Source organism: Conger conger, chromosome 15 (assembly GCF_963514075.1).
Source record: "Conger conger chromosome 15, fConCon1.1, whole genome shotgun sequence".
Lineage (NCBI taxonomy): Eukaryota > Metazoa > Chordata > Actinopteri > Anguilliformes > Congridae > Conger > Conger conger.
The window spans coordinates 4,007,388-4,027,876 of NC_083774.1; the positions used below are offsets into that span (position 1 = coordinate 4,007,388).

The 20,489-nt window shown below is 45.8% G+C and overlaps 1 protein-coding gene across 1 annotated transcript in view; it reads left to right on the plus strand.

The window, feature by feature from the left end:
* LOC133111946 (protein CBFA2T3-like) overlaps positions 1–10,601 on the plus strand; it is a 56,180-nt gene extending 45,579 nt beyond the window's left edge. Inside the window, 6 exon segments of the mRNA XM_061222590.1 lie at positions 1,734–1,962; positions 2,804–2,872; positions 3,528–3,581; positions 8,001–8,053; positions 8,055–8,192; positions 10,263–10,601. Of these exon segments, the coding sequence (XP_061078574.1) occupies positions 1,734–1,962; positions 2,804–2,872; positions 3,528–3,581; positions 8,001–8,053; positions 8,055–8,192; positions 10,263–10,601 (882 nt within the window).
* The last annotated feature ends 9,888 nt before the right edge of the window (positions 10,602–20,489 follow it).

Consider the following 20,489-nt stretch of genomic DNA (forward strand, 5'->3'; position numbering starts at 1 on the left):
GATAACTATTAATGTGCAACGTAATGTAACGATGTAACAATAGCTATAAATATATTGTTTTATTCGCAATTGTTCGAACCCAAGTGGCTTTCAGAGCGATCTTTTTCCGGCTACATGACTGATAAAACACTGACAGCCAATCAAAATCCATCGAAATTTACAGGCCGTCACATTCAAAAACGGCAGATGACCTGGCCGAGAGGCTATTGGCAGAACGTTATCGTTAATCATTGCGGACGCTCACGATGTTATCGTTAAAGTTATCATCATAATATAGTTCTTGAGGCAGATGGACCTTTACTATATAAGCGTCAGACTCTGGCCTCACTCACTGGGGCTTCCCCAGGACTCACAAAACTCTCACTAAATTAATACTGTACTGTACAAGCACAGTCCATAAGTATTTAGACAGTGATACTGTATAAAAAGGGCCGCAATTCCTATATGTTTCCCATGATATGGGATGTAAATACACTACTTTAGCCAGATATTCGTTGTTTTAAAATCCAATGTGCTGGACTACAGAGCCAAAAAGCTAATTTTGTGTCACTGCCCAAATACTTACAGACTTCACTGTATGCATTTAAACAGGTCTAAGTTCATATTCGTCTCGCAGTCGATCATTCTGTTGCATGGTGGCCTGACAATGTTCCTCAGTGAGTCTGAAACAGATTCAGTTAGCACACGGAGTGGGATGTTTGGCACTTTTGGGTGTTCAGCTTGCCAGCTATGCCCAGAATATTAAAGCCATGTTCTGAAAAATGCAGAGAAAATTCTCCAGTATTAAAACTGGAGTAATAGCCTTCTGAACTCGGCCAATCAGAAAGCCAGCGGACACTAAGCCAGTATCAACTGTCAAAAGTTGATCGCTACGCAGCCCTAAAATGCCGATAAGAAAATGACTGTACAGTACCAACAGCATGTGTCATGAAGTGTATAAACCGTGAAAAGTATGTACCTGAATTTCCCCTGTCCAACCTACGCGATTGATGAGATATATCTGAAACAGCATGTGGAAAAATAAGGGATAAATAAAGCTCTAAATATGAGGCGCGATTACAGAGTTTATCCCAGGTCCTTCCACATGCCCATTCCCGGAGACGCTGCGCTGTGCTAATTCCCGCCTGGCGTAATCGGCGTTAATCGGAGTTAAATCGCCAGTAACCGCCTTTGGGCGCACTGATGGAGAGGAGAGAGGGAGAGAGAGAGAGAGAGAGAGCGAGAGTGAGTGAGAGAGTGTTGACAGAGAGAGACAGAGAGAGAGAGAGAGAGAGAGAGAGTGTGTGAGAAAGAGAGAGAGAGTGAGAGAGAGCGTGAGAGAGAAAGAGAAAGAGAGAGAGAGTGAGTGAGAGAGTGTTGAGAGTGAGAGAGAGTATTGAGAGAGTTGAGACAAGAGAGAGAGCGAGAGGGAGAGAGGGAGAGAGAGCGAGAGAGTGAGTGAGAGAGTGTTGACAGAGAGAGAGAGAGAGAGAGCGAGAGGGAGAGAGAGGGAGAGAGAGAGAGAGAGAGAGAGAGTGTGAGAAAGAGAGAGTGAGAGAGAGTGAGAGAGAGAGAAAGAGAAAGAGAGTGAGTGAGAGAGTGTTGAGAGTGAGAGAGACAGAGAGAGACAGAGAGAGAGAGAGTGAGTGAGAGAGTGTTGACAGAGAGAGAGAGAGAGAGAGAGAGAGAGAGTGAGAGGGAGAGAGAGAGAGTAGGTCAGCCCATCTGGTCCTGACCCTCCCCTCCCCCTGCAGCTGCTGAACTGCATCATGGACATGGTGGAGAAGACGCGGCGGTCGCTCACCGTCCTGCGACGCTGCCAGGAGGCCGACCGTGAGGAGATGAACCACTGGATCCGCCGCTACAGCGACGTGGAGGATATGAAAAAAGGTGGGAGCTCCGCCCAGCGCCCTCCTCCTCCTCCTCCTCCTCCTCACAACTCCTCCTCCAACACCGCTAACAGCACCGAGCCACAGCCGCTAGGTACTGCCACTGCACAACAACCGCAAAGAGTCTTAACAAGCATTTTAGTCTTGGAGTAAGACTTACGTTTTTTTTGTTTTTTTTCCTCTAAAGTTGAAAATATTGGCTTTTTTCATTTTTAATGTTCAATGTTCAATGTTTTTATGTTTGCTTGACAAGTGAAATGTTCTTATTTCAGTGGCAAATCTTGAGTGATTGGGTAAAACAGTCTGACCTCATTGGCAATATTTTAGTCTTATTCAGGAAAAAAGTAAGTTATAAGATGTAAAGTCTCAGAAAATAATAAAACACAGGTTATCTTCTGGTTTTTGCATTGTGCACACGATTATAACCCTTTTAACTCATATCACGCTGCTGGCTTTGGGTCTGTCCTTAAGTTGGCAGCATATGAATTTAGAATTAGGTGATAAGGCTTGACTGCCAACCGTTGAGCGATGATACGAAAATAATCTCCAGCAAGCATCCAATCAGAATCGAGTGTTGACCCAGAACGTGGTATAAGTAAAGTTTATGCGACAGACATGCAGGGAGATATGACCACCCTGTACCCCCCAGAAGATTGAGCCTGTGTGTGATTGGTTGCCTGTAGCGTAGTGGTTAAGGTACATGACCGGGACCCGGTGGTTCGATCCCTGGTGTAGCCACAATAAGATCCGCACAGCCGTTAGCCCCTTGAGCGAGGCCCTTAACCCTGCATTGCTCCAGGGGAGGACTGTCTCCTGCTTAGTCTAATCAACAGTACGTCGCTCTGGATAAGAGCGCCTGCCAAATGGCATTAGTGTAATGTAATGCAATGTAATGTAATGTAATGTTGCCGCCCGTCTGCCCGCTTGCTTTTCAGAGATTCACCGGGATTTTCTGCACCGGCCGTCCTCAGGATACCTGCCCGAGGAGATCTGGAGGAAGGCCGGTAAGAGCGGGGCTGGGCTGGGCGGGGCGGGGCTGGGTGGGGCTGGGCTGGGCTGGGCTGGGTGGGGCTGGGCTGGGCTGGGCTGGGTGGGGCTGGGCGGGCAGGGCAGCTAGCTGAGAGAGCAGAGAGGGGGGAGAGAGGGAGGCGCTGACGTCAGGCGAGAGACCAGAGTCCCGTGTGTCATTAGTGATAAGTGCTCTCCATCTGTCACCGCTATGAAACACGACTGCAGTTAAAACTGCGGTGAAAATGCAGTAATGCAGTAACCGGGCACAGCCGACAGCAGGGCGGCACGGGGGGGGGGATGACCCCTCTCCTCCCGCCCCCACTCTGACGGCCACGAAACCGTCAGCGTCAGGAGTTTACTCCAGCAGGCAATAACCACGAGACACCTGGACTGGCTGCAGCACAGGCTGGATCAGACTCGGCCCAGCCTCGGCCACTACTACAGCACAGCCCAGCGAGGCCGAGACCCACAATAGCACAGCCTTCACCCACGTCTGTGCTAATTAGCTCGCAATCACGCAAGTGGTTAAAAATAAATAAATAAATAAATAAACAACAACCGAAAAAAAATCCTGCTGTTGTCTGCAAGAAGCGTGCTGCATTTTCCCCGGCAGTAATGCCCTTTTAATTGCAGTTGTTTTTCATACAGGTACTACAAGTGTCCCACTCTCGCCGGCACTAAAGCAGCTCCAGACCAAGCAGGGTGAGTAACGGCCCCCCATCCCCGCTAATGATGCGTGTGCGCTGGGTTATTCATGAGGCACGGGGGCCTCCATCTCCCCACCGCGGCCCCCCCCTCCATCTCCCCACCGCTCCCCCCACACAGGGCCACCGCGGTCCCCCCCTCCATCTCCCCACCGCGGTCCCCCCCCTCCATCTCCCCACCGCTCCCCCCACACAGGGCCACCGCGGTCCCCCCCTCCATCTCCCCCCTCCATCTCCCCACCGCTCCCCCCACACAGGGCCACCGCGGTCCCCCCCTCCATCTCCCCACCGCGGTCCCCCCCCCTCCATCTCCCCACCGCTCCCCCCACACAGGGCCACCGCGGCCCCCCCCTCCATCTCCCCACCGTTCCCCCCACACAGGGCCACCGCGGCCCCCCCCTCCAACATGTCAGCTAGCCTTTTTCAATGATAGGAAGGGATTTACAATGGTCTTGTCACAACGTTTTAACACAAAAATCTTACCCATTGTACCTTTAATTAAAAATAAAATCAAGAGGACAAGCGTTTGGTGGTGGAGAGAGGTCTGAGAGCCACCGCTCTTTAAGAATAAGACCTGAAGTGTGAGAAATAAGAACAGAGAAGGGAACAGAAACGCTAACGCACAGGCGCTGGTGTTTTCCATTAAGAGCCAACAGCGCCGGCGTCTGCTCCCGGCTCTCCTTGATTAAATTAATTACATTTGCAGGAGTGACGTCTCTGCGGTGCGCATGCGTTTAGTCGGGCGACTGAGCGCTCTGAGCTGGGATTGATCGAGGAGAGGTGGGGAGAACGGAGGAGAGGAACGAGGGAGGAGAGAGGAGAGGAACGAGGGAACGAGAGAAGAGAGGAACGAGGGAGGAGAGAGGAGAGGAACGAGGGGATGAGGGAGGAGAGGAACGAGGGAGGAGAGAGGAGAGGAACGACGGAACGAGAGAGGAGAGGAACGAGGGAGGAGAGGAACGAGGGGATGAGGGAGGAGAGGAATGAGGGAACGAGAGAGGAGAGGGGATGAAGGGAGCAGGGGAAGTGTGTGGGAGAGAGGGAAAGGACGGGTGGAGTACTAAGCGCTTCCATGCGCTCTGGGGGTCAGTACAGCCCAGCACAAGGCCAGACCTCCAGACCTCCAGACCTCCAGACCTCCAGACCTCTAGGGCTCCAGGGCTCCAGGGCTCCAGGCAGGCAGCAGGCAGCAGGCAGCAGGCCTCAGACAGGGGCCCAGGGTCAGGGAGAGAGGGCCCTTATGGATGTAAAAAGAACCATAAGGAACATGGGCGCACAGGGCGGCCTGTAATGTAGTGGTTAAGGTACATGACTGTAGCATAGTGGTTAAGGTACATGACTGTAGTGTCGTGGTTAAGGTACATGACTGTAGCGTAGTGGTTAAGGTACATGACTGTAGCGTAGTGGTTAAGGTACATGACTGTAGCGTCGTGGTTAAGGTACATGACTGTAGCGTAGTGGTTAAGGTACATGATTGTAGTGTCGTGGTTAAGGTACATGACTGTAGCGTAGTGGTTAAGGTACATGACTGTAGCGTAGTGGTTAAGGTACATGACTGTAGCGTCGTGGTTAAGGTACATGACTGTAGCGTAGTGGTTAAGGTACATGACTGTAGCGTAGTGGTTAAGGTACATGACTGTAGCGTAGTGGTTAATGTACATGACTGTAGTGTAGTGGTTAAGGTACATGACTGTAGCGTCGTGGTTAAGGTACATGACTGTAGCGTAGTGGTTAAGGTACATGACTGTAGTGTCGTGGTTAAGGTACATGACTGTAGCGTAGTGGTTAAGGTACATGACTGTAGCGTAGTGGTTAAGGTACATGACTGTAGCGTCGTGGTTAAGGTACATGACTGTAGCGTAGTGGTTAAGGTACATGACTGTAGCGTCGTGGTTAAGGTACATGACTGTAGCGTAGTGGTTAAGGTACATGACTGTAGCGTAGTGGTTAAGGTACATGACTGTAGCGTCGTGGTTAAGGTACATGACTGTAGCGTAGTGGTTAAGGTACATGACTGTAGTGTCGTGGTTAAGGTACATGACTGTAGCGTAGTGGTTAAGGTACATGACTGTAGTGTAGTGGTTAAGGTACATGACTGTAGCGTCGTGGTTAAGGTACATGACTGTAGCGTAGTGGTTAAGGTACATGACTGTAGCGTAGTGGTTAAGGTACATGACTGTAGCGTCGTGGTTAAGGTACATGACTGTAGCGTAGTGGTTAAGGTACATGACTGTAGTGTCGTGGTTAAGGTACATGACTGTAGCGTAGTGGTTAAGGTACATGACTGTAGCGTAGTGGTTAAGGTACATGACTGTAGCGTAGTGGTTAAGGTACATGACTGTAGTGTCGTGGTTAAGGTACATGACTGTAGCGTAGTGGTTAAGGTACATGACTGTAGCGTCGTGGTTAAGGTACATGACTGTAGCGTAGTGGTTAAGGTACATGACTGTAGCGTAGTGGTTAAGGTGCATGACTGTAGTGTAGTGGTTAAGGTACATGACTGTAGTGTAGGGGTTAAGGTACATGACTGTAGTGTAGTGGTTAAGGTGCATGACTGTAGTGTAGTGGTTAAGGTACATGACTGTAGCGTAGTGGTTAAGGTGCATGACTGTAGTGTAGTGGTTAAGGTACATGTCTGTAGCGCAGTGGTTAAGGTAAATGACTGGGACCTGCAAGATCGGTGGTTTGATCCCCAGTGTAGCCATAAGATCCACAACAGCCGTTGGGCCCTTGAGCAAGGCCCTTAACCCTGCATTGCTCCAGGGGGAGGATTGTCTCCTGCTTAGTCTAATCAACTGTACGTCGCTCTGGATAAGAGCGTCTGCCAAAATGCCATTAATATAATGGGTGAGAGAGTGACGTGGGACAGAGCTTGGACAGTCTGTCTGTAGAGGGCGCAGCCACGTGGGTGAGACTACTGCCCTGAACATAGGAAAAGATTCGGCCTAATGCTTTAGTAACACAGAGGAAAGTAATTAATGCTTTCTCTCTCTTACTCTGTCTCACCTACTCTATCAGACACTGTATATGTATATATAGTCTCTATCAGACACTGTATATGTATATATACTCTCTATCAGACACTGTATATGTATATATACTCTCTATCAGACACTGTATATGTGCATATACTCTCTATCAGAGACTGTATATGTGTATACACTCTCTATCAGACACTGTATATGTGTATACACTCTCTATCAGACACTGTATATGTGTATACACTCTCTATCAGACACTGTATATGTGTATATACTCTCTATCAGACACTGTATATGTGTATACACTCTCTATCAGAGACTGTATATGTGTATACACTCTCTATCAGACACTGTATATGTGTATACACTCTCTATCAGACACTGTATATGTGTATACACTCTCTATCAGACACTGTATATGTGTATACACTCTGTCCCTCTTGGTATCTGATATTCAACGTACACAGGTTCCGGCCATTTTTAAATCTCATTTTACAATATGAATTCTAGAATATATAGCATCATTCGCTTTATAATTTACATTTGACCATGTCTCGATATATTCCACTGTGTCGTTTTCATAGGGGGCGGGGGAGCGGACTGCTCCAACCTGTGTAGGGCCTGAAGAATAGTATTTCCGAGTGTTTTGTCCTTGTTCGGTCCTCCATGGCACGATATGATGTATAATGGAACAAAATGGAGCACAATTACACTGATAAACACTCTGTCTTCCGGCGAGTAGGAGTCTGAACATCTATTCTTGAAATGCCGTCTGTGAATGAGTCCACACACCTGCCTGTTCTAAAAACAAAGCCTATTCACTCATACGCACTGGCATTTGTGGAACAAAGAGGAGAGGATTCAACCTCAACAGTACTCCTGTATCACACATGCACACACACACACAGAGGCGAGATCAATGGTTTCTTCGTTTCAAAGTCGGTCTTGCGGTCTTGCGGTTACCCGGCGGAGAACGTAACGTCAGAACCGCACAGACGCGGAATACTGGGGGAAAAACGGGCGAGTTTGCGAACAAGTCCAGACATCTGCTGTTGTCAGCGCTCAAACTGATTGTCACCAGACTTGTTTTGTTGAATTATTAAAGGATTGTGACAGAATGTTTTAAATGTTGGATGACGTACATCTGTTTGCGGAGATAAAACAAGCTGAGAGCTTAGAGTGTCTCAATAAACGATGATGGCTGAAGGATGGGAGGCTCTGAGCACTGAGGCCTAACGTTCTCTCTCTCTCTCTCTCTCTCTCTCTCTCTCTCTCTCTCCTCTCTCTCTCTCTCTCTCTCTCTCTCTCTCTCTCTCTCTCTCTCTCTCTCTCTCTCTCTCTCTCTCTCTCTCTCTCTCTCTCTCTCTCTCTCTCTCTCTCTCTCTCTCTCTCTCTCTCTCTCTCCTCTCTCTCTCTCTCTCTCTCTCTCTCCACAGAGGAGGCGGTGAACGAGGTGAAGAGACAGGCCCTGTCGGAGCTCCAGAAGGCGGGTGACGGACGCCGAGCGGAAGGCCCATGAGATGATCTCGGTGGAGCGGTCCAAGATGGAGCGGGCGCTGGCCGAGGCCAAACGTCAGGCCTCCGAGGACGCACTGACCGTCATCAACCAGCAGGAGGACTCCAGCGAGGTGAGCGCACTGCACTGTCCGTTTATTACACTGCACTGACCGTTTAGTTCACTGCACTGTGTTTACTTCACTGCACTATCTGTTTATTTCACTGCACTGTGTTCATTTCACTGCACTGAGCGTTTATTTCACTGCACTGAGCATTTCACTGCACTGTCTGTTTATTTCACTGCACTGTCTGTTTATTTCACTGCACTGTCTGTTTATTTCACTGCACTGTCTGTTCATTTCACTGCACTGTCTGTTTATTTCACTGCACTGTTTGTTTATTTCACTGCACTGTCTGTTCATTTCACTGCACTGTCTGTTTATTTCACTGCACTGTGTTCATTTCACTGCACTGACCGTTTATTTCACTGCACTGTCTGTTTGTTTCACTGCTCTGTGTTTATTTCACTGCAGTGACCATTTATTTCACTGCACTATCCGTTTAGTTCACTGCACTGTCTGTTTATTTCACTGCACTGTCTGTTTATTTCACTGCACTGACCGTTTAGTTCACTGCACTGTCTGTTTATTTCACTGCACTGTCTGTTCATTTCACTGCACTGTCTTTTTATTTCACTGCACTGTGTTTATTTCACTGCACTGAGCGTTTATTTCACTGCACTATCTGTTTATTTCACTGCACTGTCTGTTTATTTCACTGCACTGTCTGTTCATTTCACTGCACTGTGTTTATTTCACTGCACTGACTGTTTAGTTCACTGTACCATCCATAAAATCAACAACAACAACAGCAGCACAGAACAACAGAGGCTTGGCCCTGGGGAGGTACAAACCCAGAGGGCGAGGAACCAACCTCATCTTAGAATTTTAGAAGTTTTTTTTATTATCAATGAGGACTATAAATATTCATACACACAGCCAGACAAGTTTACACACATATGCAAACAGACAGACATAGTATACACACACAGATGCAGCAGAAAAATAACAAAGTGAGCAGTGGCATTTGGTTTATTACTCTGAGCGGCTGGAATGTGTTTAGAATTTTTTTATGCCGCGGTTTTACGATGGGCGAAAATAGAATGTTCATGAACGCTCTGCCATTCAGTGGAGCGACACTCTGTCACTGGACTATAAACTGACCTTAAAAAGACATTAACACACTAACACTCAAATATCTCCCCAGCATGACCACTCCGGTCTGCCAGCTCTGGTCAACTTGTGGTCCCTGGTCGAGCTGGCACGTTCACACCCCTGTTCTCCGTTCTGGTTCCTCAGTGGTGGAATGACTGGCCTACCACTGCCAGGGCAGCAGAATCCCTCTCCTTATTTGGACACATATTGAAAACACACCTTTTCATACCTTAGTATGACTATACCTTAGTCCTCCCTCCTGATTTACCCCCCTCCCCATATCCTTCTTGTATACCCTAAAAAAATACATTAAAAAAGTAAATAAATAAATAAGAAGTACTTAAACGATGAGTGTTTTTGGTTAAAACTGGTCTACATGCTTGTATTGCCATTGATGGACTGATACGTTTCCCTTTGGGACCCTGGTTCAGTGAGACGAACAGAGACCTCTCCCTGGTTCAGTGAGAGTAACACAGACCTCTCTCTGGTTCAGAAAGGGTAGCCCCGGTCTCTCTCCCTGGTTCAGAGAGGGTAACCCCGGTCTCTCTCCCTGGTTCAGAGAGGGTAACCCCGGTCTCTCTCCCTGGTTCAGAGAGGGTAACCCCGGTCTCTCTCCCTGGTTCAGAGAGGGTAACCCCGGTCTCTCTCCCTGGTTCAGTGAGGGTAACCCCGGTCTCTCTCCCTGGTTCAGAGAGGGTAACCCCGGCCTCTCTCCCTGGTTCAGAGAGGGTAACCCCGGTCTCTCTCCCTGGTTCAGAGAGGGTAACCCCGGTCTCTCTCCCTGGTTCAGAGAGGGTAACCCCGGTCTCTCTCCCTGGTTCAGAGAGGGTAACCCCGGTCTCTCTCCCTGGTTCAGAGAGGGTAACCCCGGTCTCTCTCCCTGGTTCAGAGAGGGTAACCCCGGTCTCTCTCCCTGGTTCAGAGAGGGTAACCCCGGTCTCTCTCCCTGGTTCAGAGAGGGTAACCCCGGTCTCTCTCCCCCCGCAGAGCTGCTGGAACTGCGGGCGGAAGGCGAGTGAGACGTGCAGTGGCTGCAACGCGGCGCGGTACTGCGGCTCCTTCTGCCAGCACAAGGACTGGGAGAAGCACCACCACGTGTGCGGCCAGGGCCTGCTCCCGGGGGGCGGCAACGCGCCCTCGTCCTCCTCCTCCTCCTCCTCCTCCTCTTCGTCCTCCGCCCCCCCCACGCACTCGGAGAGCACCCCCCCCGCGCCCCCGTCCCTCCCCAGCAGCACCTCAGGCAGCCCGAAGGAGGCCAGCTCCAGCAGCGCCTCCAGGGCCACCACCCCGGCCACGCCCGCCCTGCTGGACACGGCGTCCCGCTGACGAGCCCCGCCCCCCTCGCTGCCACGGCAACCACCGCCCCCCCCTCGCCCCCGCCCCCCCGCACCTCGCCTACGGACACTGAGGAAACACACGCCATGCCCCGCCCTCCCTGAGCTCAACCGATACCGTGTCTACTTCACCGCCACCTGACGTTCACCGCGTCGCTCTCTCAGCCTCTCTGCCGTGTGCCCCCCGACGGACCCGTACGCACACGCGCACACACACACACTTATACACACACACATGCGCCTACACACACACACGCACGCACACACACACACACTCGCAGTGTGACAGGCCGGCAGCATCACACGAAATGGCCAGGGCTTCGATTACTGGGAGCCAAAAACACCAACACCTTCGAGGCATATTTTGTAATTAAAGGGGATTTTTGTTTTCTCAGTTGTAATCCAATTACAAGCAAGCTATCTAGCATCCACCACACAGTTCTGTATTGAAAGCTCTGAGTCAGTACTAGCTTTGTTATCGTCCTAGCATGCCGAAGACCTGGCCTCACTGACACAAAACCCTGTACTATCCACGGTATATACGGGGGTTTGCATGACATCCAGCATTTTACTGGCACAGGAGCACCTGGTGTAGCAACAGGTGTCTTGACTTTAACAGTTACGGAAGGACATGAGTCTAGGGATTGTGGGATATCATGCACCCCCTCTGATATACAATGTGTAGGTCGTTTGGAGGCATCTCAAAGAGCAGGGTCACCCAGGGATCTGGCCTGAACGGACTCCTGCATCGCTCTGTCCCTCCGCGTGAAAAACCACGGACATCGGCACCTTCCGTTCCTCAAAATGGTGGACAGCGAATGGTGCATTTTGTTCCCTCCTGAAGAAGGCTGTTTATTTGAGGAAGGATTCGTTTCAATGCTCTTTTGGCTTTAAATGAAATAAAAGAATAGTCCAAAAAATCTTAAGGAGAATAAAAAAAAAAATAAGGAAAATCCATTAACTACCTTGCTAGCGAGCCAAGAAAATCTACACCGGACTCACCTCTCTGTACTGACGTGAACCCAAATGAAAAAAAAAAAAACATAAACAGTCCAAACCTATTTTTATTACACTGCCAAAGTTACTGAGAGACGAGTAAACCTCTCATCTTTGTGACCAAACGCAAGCTACTTCAACCTCTCAGCAAGCCAGGCCTGGAGGACAGATAGGCCACACGGTGTGTGTGTGCTTTCGCTGGCTGAGAACAGACTATTACCAACTCAACGTGATACCATGGAGGCAGGAACGGGAAATCATGTGTGAAGCTTTTTTTTTTTAAACGCACCAATTACAAGGCTAAGAAAAAAACAATTACGGCAAAAAGACGGGAATAACAGACCGAGTAAGACTTCTGCTGAATCGCAACGGGAGTGGAGATGAAGATTCTTGGCCTACCCGAAACGACGCAGAACCTCAAAGAACTACAAAAAAAAACAACAAAAAAAAATGAACTAAAGAAAAAAAAAACATTTTTAAAAAAAGCATCCAAGCAAGCATTGTACAACAGAATACCTGTTCAACTCAAAGGTATTTTGTATTTTTCTGTTGCTCTATGAAGTGGAGACATATGTGGCTTCTACCATATCATCTCCCCCTTACTTTTCCAAAGCATGGTAGAGTGAAGTGATTCATACACGGTGTACACTTGGTTCTTTCTCTCTCTCTCTCGCTCTCCTCTCTCTCCCTCTCTCTACCTCTCCCTCGTTCCTGTGCGCTCCTCCCTTCAGGACCATCCATCCCTCCCTCCCTCCCTCCCTCCCTCCCTCCTGACGTCCGGCCGCCCGGGCACACATCCGGGAAAAGCATCGTGCTCGTTTTGTAGATATTCCTTTTTTTTTTTTAATGGTATTTCCCCTTCTGTGATGTCGGCCTTTGCCACCCCCGGTGGTTTCAGGGGGGGGGGGGGGGGGGGCACTGGAGGGGGGCGCTGTTCTTGTTTTAAGGTTTTTTGGGCTGAACTTTGTTGCCATGGAGACAACCCCTCAATGAAGAGTGAACGTATTGTACCAATAACAGGCCATGAAATGAAACCCCTCGTGTAGAATATTTTATATTATTGGCATTGTGAGACAGTGAGAGGACAGAGGTGCAATATGAAATGAGAATTCATCTACTGAATGGAACCTCAACTACTGCCCATAGGGCAATATATATATAATATAAATACACATATGAATATATTTAAAATAACAGTAACTTAATGTGAATGTATATAGTATTTAAAGAGGTCCAAAAATGTGTTTGCCAAATAAGAGAAACCTTTAAAGTATAAATTGTCGAATGATTTTTTTTTTTCCTCCTCCTTTTCGCCATTTCATTTTAATTTATTGTACTGTAGCTACATGTTGAGAGGTTTAACTGGCTAAACCCAGTGAGTGTATGCCCCAGAAAAGAGATGGGAGAGATTTCAAATTGACTTTCAAAGAGGTTTCCCCATGAAATCATGTTACACGTAGATTAGCTACAGGTAAAGACAGATTGCTGTGTTGCTGTCCGGTTTGTGAAGAAGAACCAAGTAGACATTTTTTTGACTGATGCATGTAACCCCCAAAAAACTGTATCCTGGATTTTCTACCATGGCTTTACTATACAGAAAACAGAAGAGCAAGGTTTTACAGCACTGACTTAATGTCCAAACCAGACTGGCACAAGTATAAGATACGACACATTAGTGTTTCAGCTATGAAGGTATCGCGGCTGGAGACGGTCGAATTTGTGTGAAACATCGCCATCCATTGGGCCAAAATGCCACTGCAGAGAAACTTCCTCCCCCAAATGAAGATTTTAGAACCTTTCTTTCAAACAGCATGCACATTTCTACAGTTAATGAGACGTCGACTGCCACCACTGCGTTTAGCACGTTGATTTTGAGCAGCTGGTGGTGTCACAGGAACAGAAACAGAAACAGAAACATAAACATAAACAGAGGCGATACAGGGTGTAGACGTTTTAACGGAAGAGTGGGAAGGTTGGCACTCATTTTGAACTAATAGGTTTGATTTTGATCAATATCTTGATCGGTAACCCGAGGAATTCGCTCTTTGATTGGGAAACTCCCATTTGACACAGCGGTATATCCAAGTAACTCAAAACATATAATTTACAGTCACATAAATCTCTTTACCAGGTGTCAACATTTACTATTTATGCGCAAAATAAGATGGGAGCTGAAAAAATATATAAGTGTATGGACATTTAAAATACACAGTAAAAAAGAATAATTTGGCTACTTACCTCTAAAATGGACCAAACTTGAACGAGTTTCTTTGTTGGCTTCAGAAGTTATCCCTGTAGGGCGCCTGGCTATTCAGATAGAAAAAACGGTATGCTTAAGTTTCGGGTCGTTTTCTCATTATTCATAACACTGTACATCATCATAATATATTGAACATTTCACATCTGAGTAATGTGCTGAATAAATGTACACTAATACCGTAAAAGTGCAGGGTGCCAAGTGCGGGGAGGATTTCACTCATATTAGTACTTATTTCAGGCCTAGCAAGTGTGAACTACAGACCACAGCTCCCATTAACAAATCACAGCACAACAGTTTCAAAGTTTTTGTCGTGAATGAGCTGACACTATGGCCCACCAGAGGTACGAAGCCCAAGTAAAAGTCCTGCCGAGTGTTTCTTCCACCCATTATTTCATCCAGTTGAGTTCACCAATTAGCTCTTCCTCTTGAACTGTGCCAATTAACAAACCCAGGTGATCGGAGGGAAATAATGGGGAGTACTTTTACTTTCCAAACCCGGATTTTGCACCTCTGGTGTTCACAGATTCTGACTCGAGACATGAGGGCAAGGCCTCTGTAGGAACACGTAGATGTGAAACGTATCAGAACCCGGCCAAGGAAAGGCCCTGCCGTCCTCAAGCTGTGGTTTATTCATGGGAGCGGCTGTCTGCGGCCGACTTCTGTCTGGAGCCAGGAAGACAAAGCGAGTGGTTATTTGTGTTAGATCTGATCCATCGGAGCCCCCTCGGTCTCCTGCTCGCGCTCCCAGTCCCCGAGTCCCGTCTATCGTTAGCGGGATCGATCGCTCTACCTCCGAGCACTCGCTGAACTGAGGGAACGGTTTCCGGGAAAGCGCGGCTAATAAGTGCTCAATAAACACGCACGCGTGTGCTAGGAGACACGCAAGCCCATTAGCATCCTCATGCTAAGCGTAAGAACCAGGGCCGTTCAAAGAGCCGTGTAAAGAAGCACTAGTTGCAAGATCATACCCACTATAAATATCAGTTTTGCTTGTTGTACGAGGAGGGCATTAGAAAAAATGCATACAAAATGCAAATTGCGCTTGAAATCTAGTACTAAATGTATGATGACTTGCACTTGAAAAAAAGCACTTGATTGCAGTTACCTATTAAAGACAACGCCTGTTTAAAGTTAGAGACAAGACTAAAATCAAGACATTAAAAGCTTTGTGTTGCAGTGGTCCTGGAGCGATACAAGAGACACCTCCACCCAATATTTTGTTCTGGCTGAGATGTAAGATCAGGGGTTCCTTGCATAAAGAGGTTGCACTGTGAGGAAAATCATCTCCCTTTTGGTCATTTTGAAGCAAGTACAGTATCCATCGCACTTATCATGCTAAACAATATAAATGCACAGACCAAAGCATTCAAGTATTGCTGTCGATCTAATAAGACTGTCTTGGTGTGCTTTAGACAAGCCATGCCAAAAACCCAGGCTCTATAATAATTTTATTTTGACAGCAAATTACCTGAAATAGACAAATAAGCTCATAGCACAACAAACAACCAACCCACTGGCACTGGGCTTGGATTTATTACTGAGCGTATCCATTTAAGCTACTTAAGCACACAGTTGCTGGTTTCCAAATACTTCACCTTGAATGAGCACTTCTTGTGTGTAATGTACAATAACTTCAGTTTACAGGACACTACCAAGCCAGGCAAAAGCAGAAGTAAAAATGTGCATTTTTTTCAGAACGGGAGATTTTTGCAAACCTCCTGAATATCCCAAATTAAACACACAAAGGGAAATGCATTACTAGTGAAGAATTTGTGGCATTCCCATTACATGCCATTGCCTGACCTCTTTCCAATGGAAGCAATTGGCCAAAACAACAATGGGCATAGTATTAAAAGCTGTGGATACCATTTCAGTTTTCCACCATATTCCTATCTGCTTTGCATTTCTGTTAAATCTGTGCTTTAAACCACAACTGATCATTTTGTCTCAAAATCAAACTACAAACCAAAAAAGTCTAACTGCTCATTTTCTTTTTTTTTTCTTTTTTTTGAGGTGATCATTGTTTTTCTTTTCACAAAAGGATTTATTATTTATTATTCAGTGCTATTTTGGGCACCCCTGTATAAATCACACAGGAGTTGCAGTCAGTGGATCATGCAGCCAATTAAGCCTGGGAAAGGAGGAGAGCTAATGAAGCCGGGGACCGTGAGTCATGACTAACCAGAGAGAAGTGAGAGATGTTATCCATCACCGACAGTATCCATATCCAGACGCACCGCAGACTAAGCCAATGGAGAGGCACGTCTAAAATGACGGGTTCAAATGGTCATTTCACATCAAAAAAGGGGGAAATTCTGTTACGAATGACTGAAATGGATGCCCCGTTGTTATTTTAAATAAGACACACAGGTTTTTTTTTTTTGTTGTTGTTTCTAGGGGAGCCATCACTTCTCAATAGCTGCGGGAAGATTACTGCCCTAACGACTCAGAAATTGGCAACACGCGGCACCTGCGCTTTTTTCCAAAATTTCTTATGAATGAATATTGATTGTTTTGCTACCAGGTGCATGAGGCCCAACTCCATCCGTTCTGTCGGAGTGAAAGTAATCGTTTAAAAGAAAATGTTTCATTTTTCATGGGGAGATGTAACGAGGCAATAGGCTAGATAAATGTTTTTAAACCGACCTACAAATACCAATGAATTTCATTTTCTCCTCTGATTATTTGACAAGTGACATAAAATGCTGTTTTGTACTGTAATCCTGGTCAAGACAAAATGCTGAAAATATAATTAATACAGTGCATGCAGCACTTCTTCAAAGCAATCACAGGGACATGTTTTTCATGAATGCTTTGGACATATAAATTCTTTTTTATTTGATATGTGTAGGGAGCCATTATATGCAGTATTGTGCAATACATACATACAGAAAAAAATATGTTTCTGTCGGACGGTTTGTGTGTTAAAGAAAATCTTACTTTATGTTCCTCTTCAAGGTCCTGCTATTATTCTTTAGAAAAACGTGAAATGTGCCAGGAGAATTAATTCAATTTTTTTTCTTTTTTTTTTTCTTGCATGCTTGCCCTTTTTCCTATTTCCCTTTCTAACTGTGTGCTACGTTGGACATGTGAAGTTGTAAACATTCTAATTCAGGTTATTGTCTGTGTTGAGGTATATAAATATATGTGTAATTAAAAAAAGAAAATTGAATATGAATCACTTTAATGGGTCCAGAGTTCTTTATCGCAGCTTCAACAGGCATTTAAGTTTTTTTCCAGCGGATGTAAATTTAATAAATTAATAAGTTAATATTCCGGTGCAGAAAACAGCCCTTAATGGAAATGGGCCAGCTGGAACTAAGCTTGAAACCCTTCCTGCAAAGCACAGGACGGAATTTGTTTTAAGGGAATGAATTCCATCAAAAAATGCAACTGAATTGGGTAGTAAACAGTCTTTTGAGTCTTTACAGCAATACATAATTAAATACAGCAAAATACATATTTTGCATATTATGACATTTCGAGGGTTATTCATTTTAGTAGTCAGTTTAAATAACGTTCTTGGTCATGAGATACAGTAAATACATCTTTACAACCAAATGAGTAGTCTGGTCTATTCTGGTTTAGCATTTCATGATAGTCATAATACTCCATATTTACCAAATCAAATGCTTGTCACAAAGCACTCGTTTCTTCTTTGAAACTGGCCGTAGACCATTTCAATGTGACTGCTATTGAAACTTATTCACTTCAATTAATGTTGTAGATTAAATTTATAGCCATCATGTTTTTGAGATTGTGTGACTGAGGCCACAAAACGAATATTCAAAAATATCCGTTACTCTCGAGCTCAAGGACAACGCCACCTCCCTTCAAACGACATACAGTGGCCTACAGGTGACTCGCTTACCCACTGTACATCAAAACAACACTAACCATTTTCACACAGGAAACCAACTTCTCATCGGGTCATAGCTGACCCAGTGGCAGCGGCGTCTTCCATCTGGGATTCATCCAGTGGAGAGGGGGGAAGCGGAACATGCTTTTGGTGTCTGCCGAGAACTTAACCGACACGGTGGGGAAAAATCACCATACACGGGGGATTTCTGACAGGGAACCGGCTGGAGATCAGAAGAGAACCGAGAATGCGTCTCTATTAACGAAGCTTCGTCAAAACACGCGTCTAGTTTGGCACGCGTGAATCTATTGATCACAGCCACTTGTAAGTAAGTACTAGGTACACTTCATGTGCAAAGAATACAGCCTAGGTTTCCGACAGGAAAACAAATACAGTTGCGAAGCAGATCGTTATTTTGTCAGTATATTAAATCTCCAAACATTAACAGCCTCCAGCTTGTTCACGAGAAGAGATAAGTGTTTAGCGCACCTGTACGGAGTCCTTGGCTAAACTCCTCCTTCGAACCAGGGCACAAGCATTGTATGGTAAAACGCAAATTCGGGTCTGATTGGTCAATAACATCACTCACACCAAAGTTTAAAAAGGCATACGACGCAGGATTTTTACCTGGATAATAGAAACCATGCTAAGGCTTTTCTATGATTGCTTGGCGAATCCCTGTCTTTACCCACTTTTGCCAGATTCGCCTTTCTTTAACTACATCTGTTATTTTGTGGTGGGTGTGGCTACAGAGCCTGTGGGGTGGGGTGGGGTTTCATCTGTGCAGCGTTTGTACCCTGGTGACGGTAAGTAAAACCCAGTGAGAAATAAATAGGGAGAAAAGAAAGTAACAACAACGACAAAAATAAATAAAAAACGTAATATTTACAAAGAGGGGAAAAAAAAGACTTGGACAGCTAAGTCCACTTGTGTGGGCAAAACTTTACACTAACACTGATAAACCGGCCAACACTCCAGCCACCTGCAGCAATAAATCTGATCCTTTCTCTTCAACAGCTAGCACACACACTGCTCGTATATAGGGTAGGTACCTGCTTGTTACCCTTGGGACAAACCGTGCTCACATCAGTAGGGGTGGCAAACCTTGCACTGAAAAATGGCCCATACTATGATATGGCAGCTGGAAGCAGGAGCTGGAGAGCAGTATGGAGCCAATTAGTGTTAATGTGTCGATCCTCAATTTTAACATATTAATAATTTTATCATATAAATAATTTGATATCTTTTCACAATCACATTTTTATAGCAGTATCGATTCAATGTGTTTCTGTTCTGTAATTACCCCTCTATATGCTATTTTCCACTGGAGGTGTAAATCCTGATCATATATATATTTGTAAATGGTAAAAGGAATGCATTTATTTAATGCTTATATCCAAACTTTACTATTGATGTAAATTCACACACAGTCACGGTGATAAGCTGTCATGCACGGTGCCAACCAGCTGGTCGGAAGAAATTGGGGGTTAGGTGTCTTGCACAAGGACCCTTCAACACACCCAGGCGAAGGGTCCTGCCAAGTATTCAAATGTGTCGATGCATCCACAGGAACTCGCAAGCTAAATCCAAAAAGCATCTGTAAAATGAGGTTTCATATGTTGTTCATTATTACCATGTCAGACAACACTGCTGTGCATCTCCGGGCAGTCTTCTTTCTCCAAAAATCTAAAATACGGGAGTACAAGAGAAATATTGAGCACGAGCAACATATCAAACCTACTTTTGACGATGCTTTTCGGATTTCAGGCACTTTCTCTTTTGCATTTGGTTTAACGGTTCTTGTGGGGGTGCGGAGTAGGGGGTGGTAGACGGAGGTAAATATCGAAATGCGTTTGCAACAGAACGTGTGCCGCAATGCCACGAAAGGTTCTGAAATTCTCAAAAGTTCTGAAAGTCATCAGTAATCTAAAAGTACCCTCTCCTGTGAAATCCGGCTATGACCAGCTCGAAATACCAGCTGTTTCAAAACCTATCTTGAGCTGGTCAAACCACGTTGAGTATGGAGCTGATCTAACTGGTCAACCAGCTACCACTTGTTTCAAAACCAAGCTTGAGCTGTTTTTTTTTTTTGTTTTTTTTTGCAGCAGCAGAGTATGGGAAAAATGATCTCGCATTGCACAGAATGACTAGTAGTCTGGGATTGTGAAAGGCAGTCTGGTCGGCTCTTTGGCACACACGAGCCTTCCGGTCTACACGGTCTTCCTGCTGTTTCCACTCCTGATTTCATATCAGATCCTTTACGGGGTCGCCGTGGAAACTAAGCTGAAAAAATGAACACCATTCATGACCGAATGAGTCATCTCACCTGAGGCATTATATCATGAAGTATTGCATTGATTTGAAAACTGTCATACACTCTTCCTGAGATTGTTCAACTTATTTCCCTTTTCTGTCGGAGGGAATAATGGCGACAACAGCTTGTTTAAATGTTTTTGTTTCATTCCTCACAGAACTGAGAGTTCCCAATAGCGATGAAAACTCCCCTCAGCATGAATTTGTAATGCTTTTCAGGACTTTAAATCTGGGTGATTGAGATCCAGCGGAGTTTCAGAAGCTAAGGACTGAGCAGTTATAATAATCAAATAGGCACTAAATTTGCTGGAAAAATTGAGCATATTTGGGGGATTGGAGATGGGTTCTGGAATCCTTTGAAAGCCCCTTTTTTTTTCTCCCAATTTGATGAATAATTCAGAATACTTGCTAAGCTGCAATGCACTTGGATGATAGCAGGAAGACGGCTCATT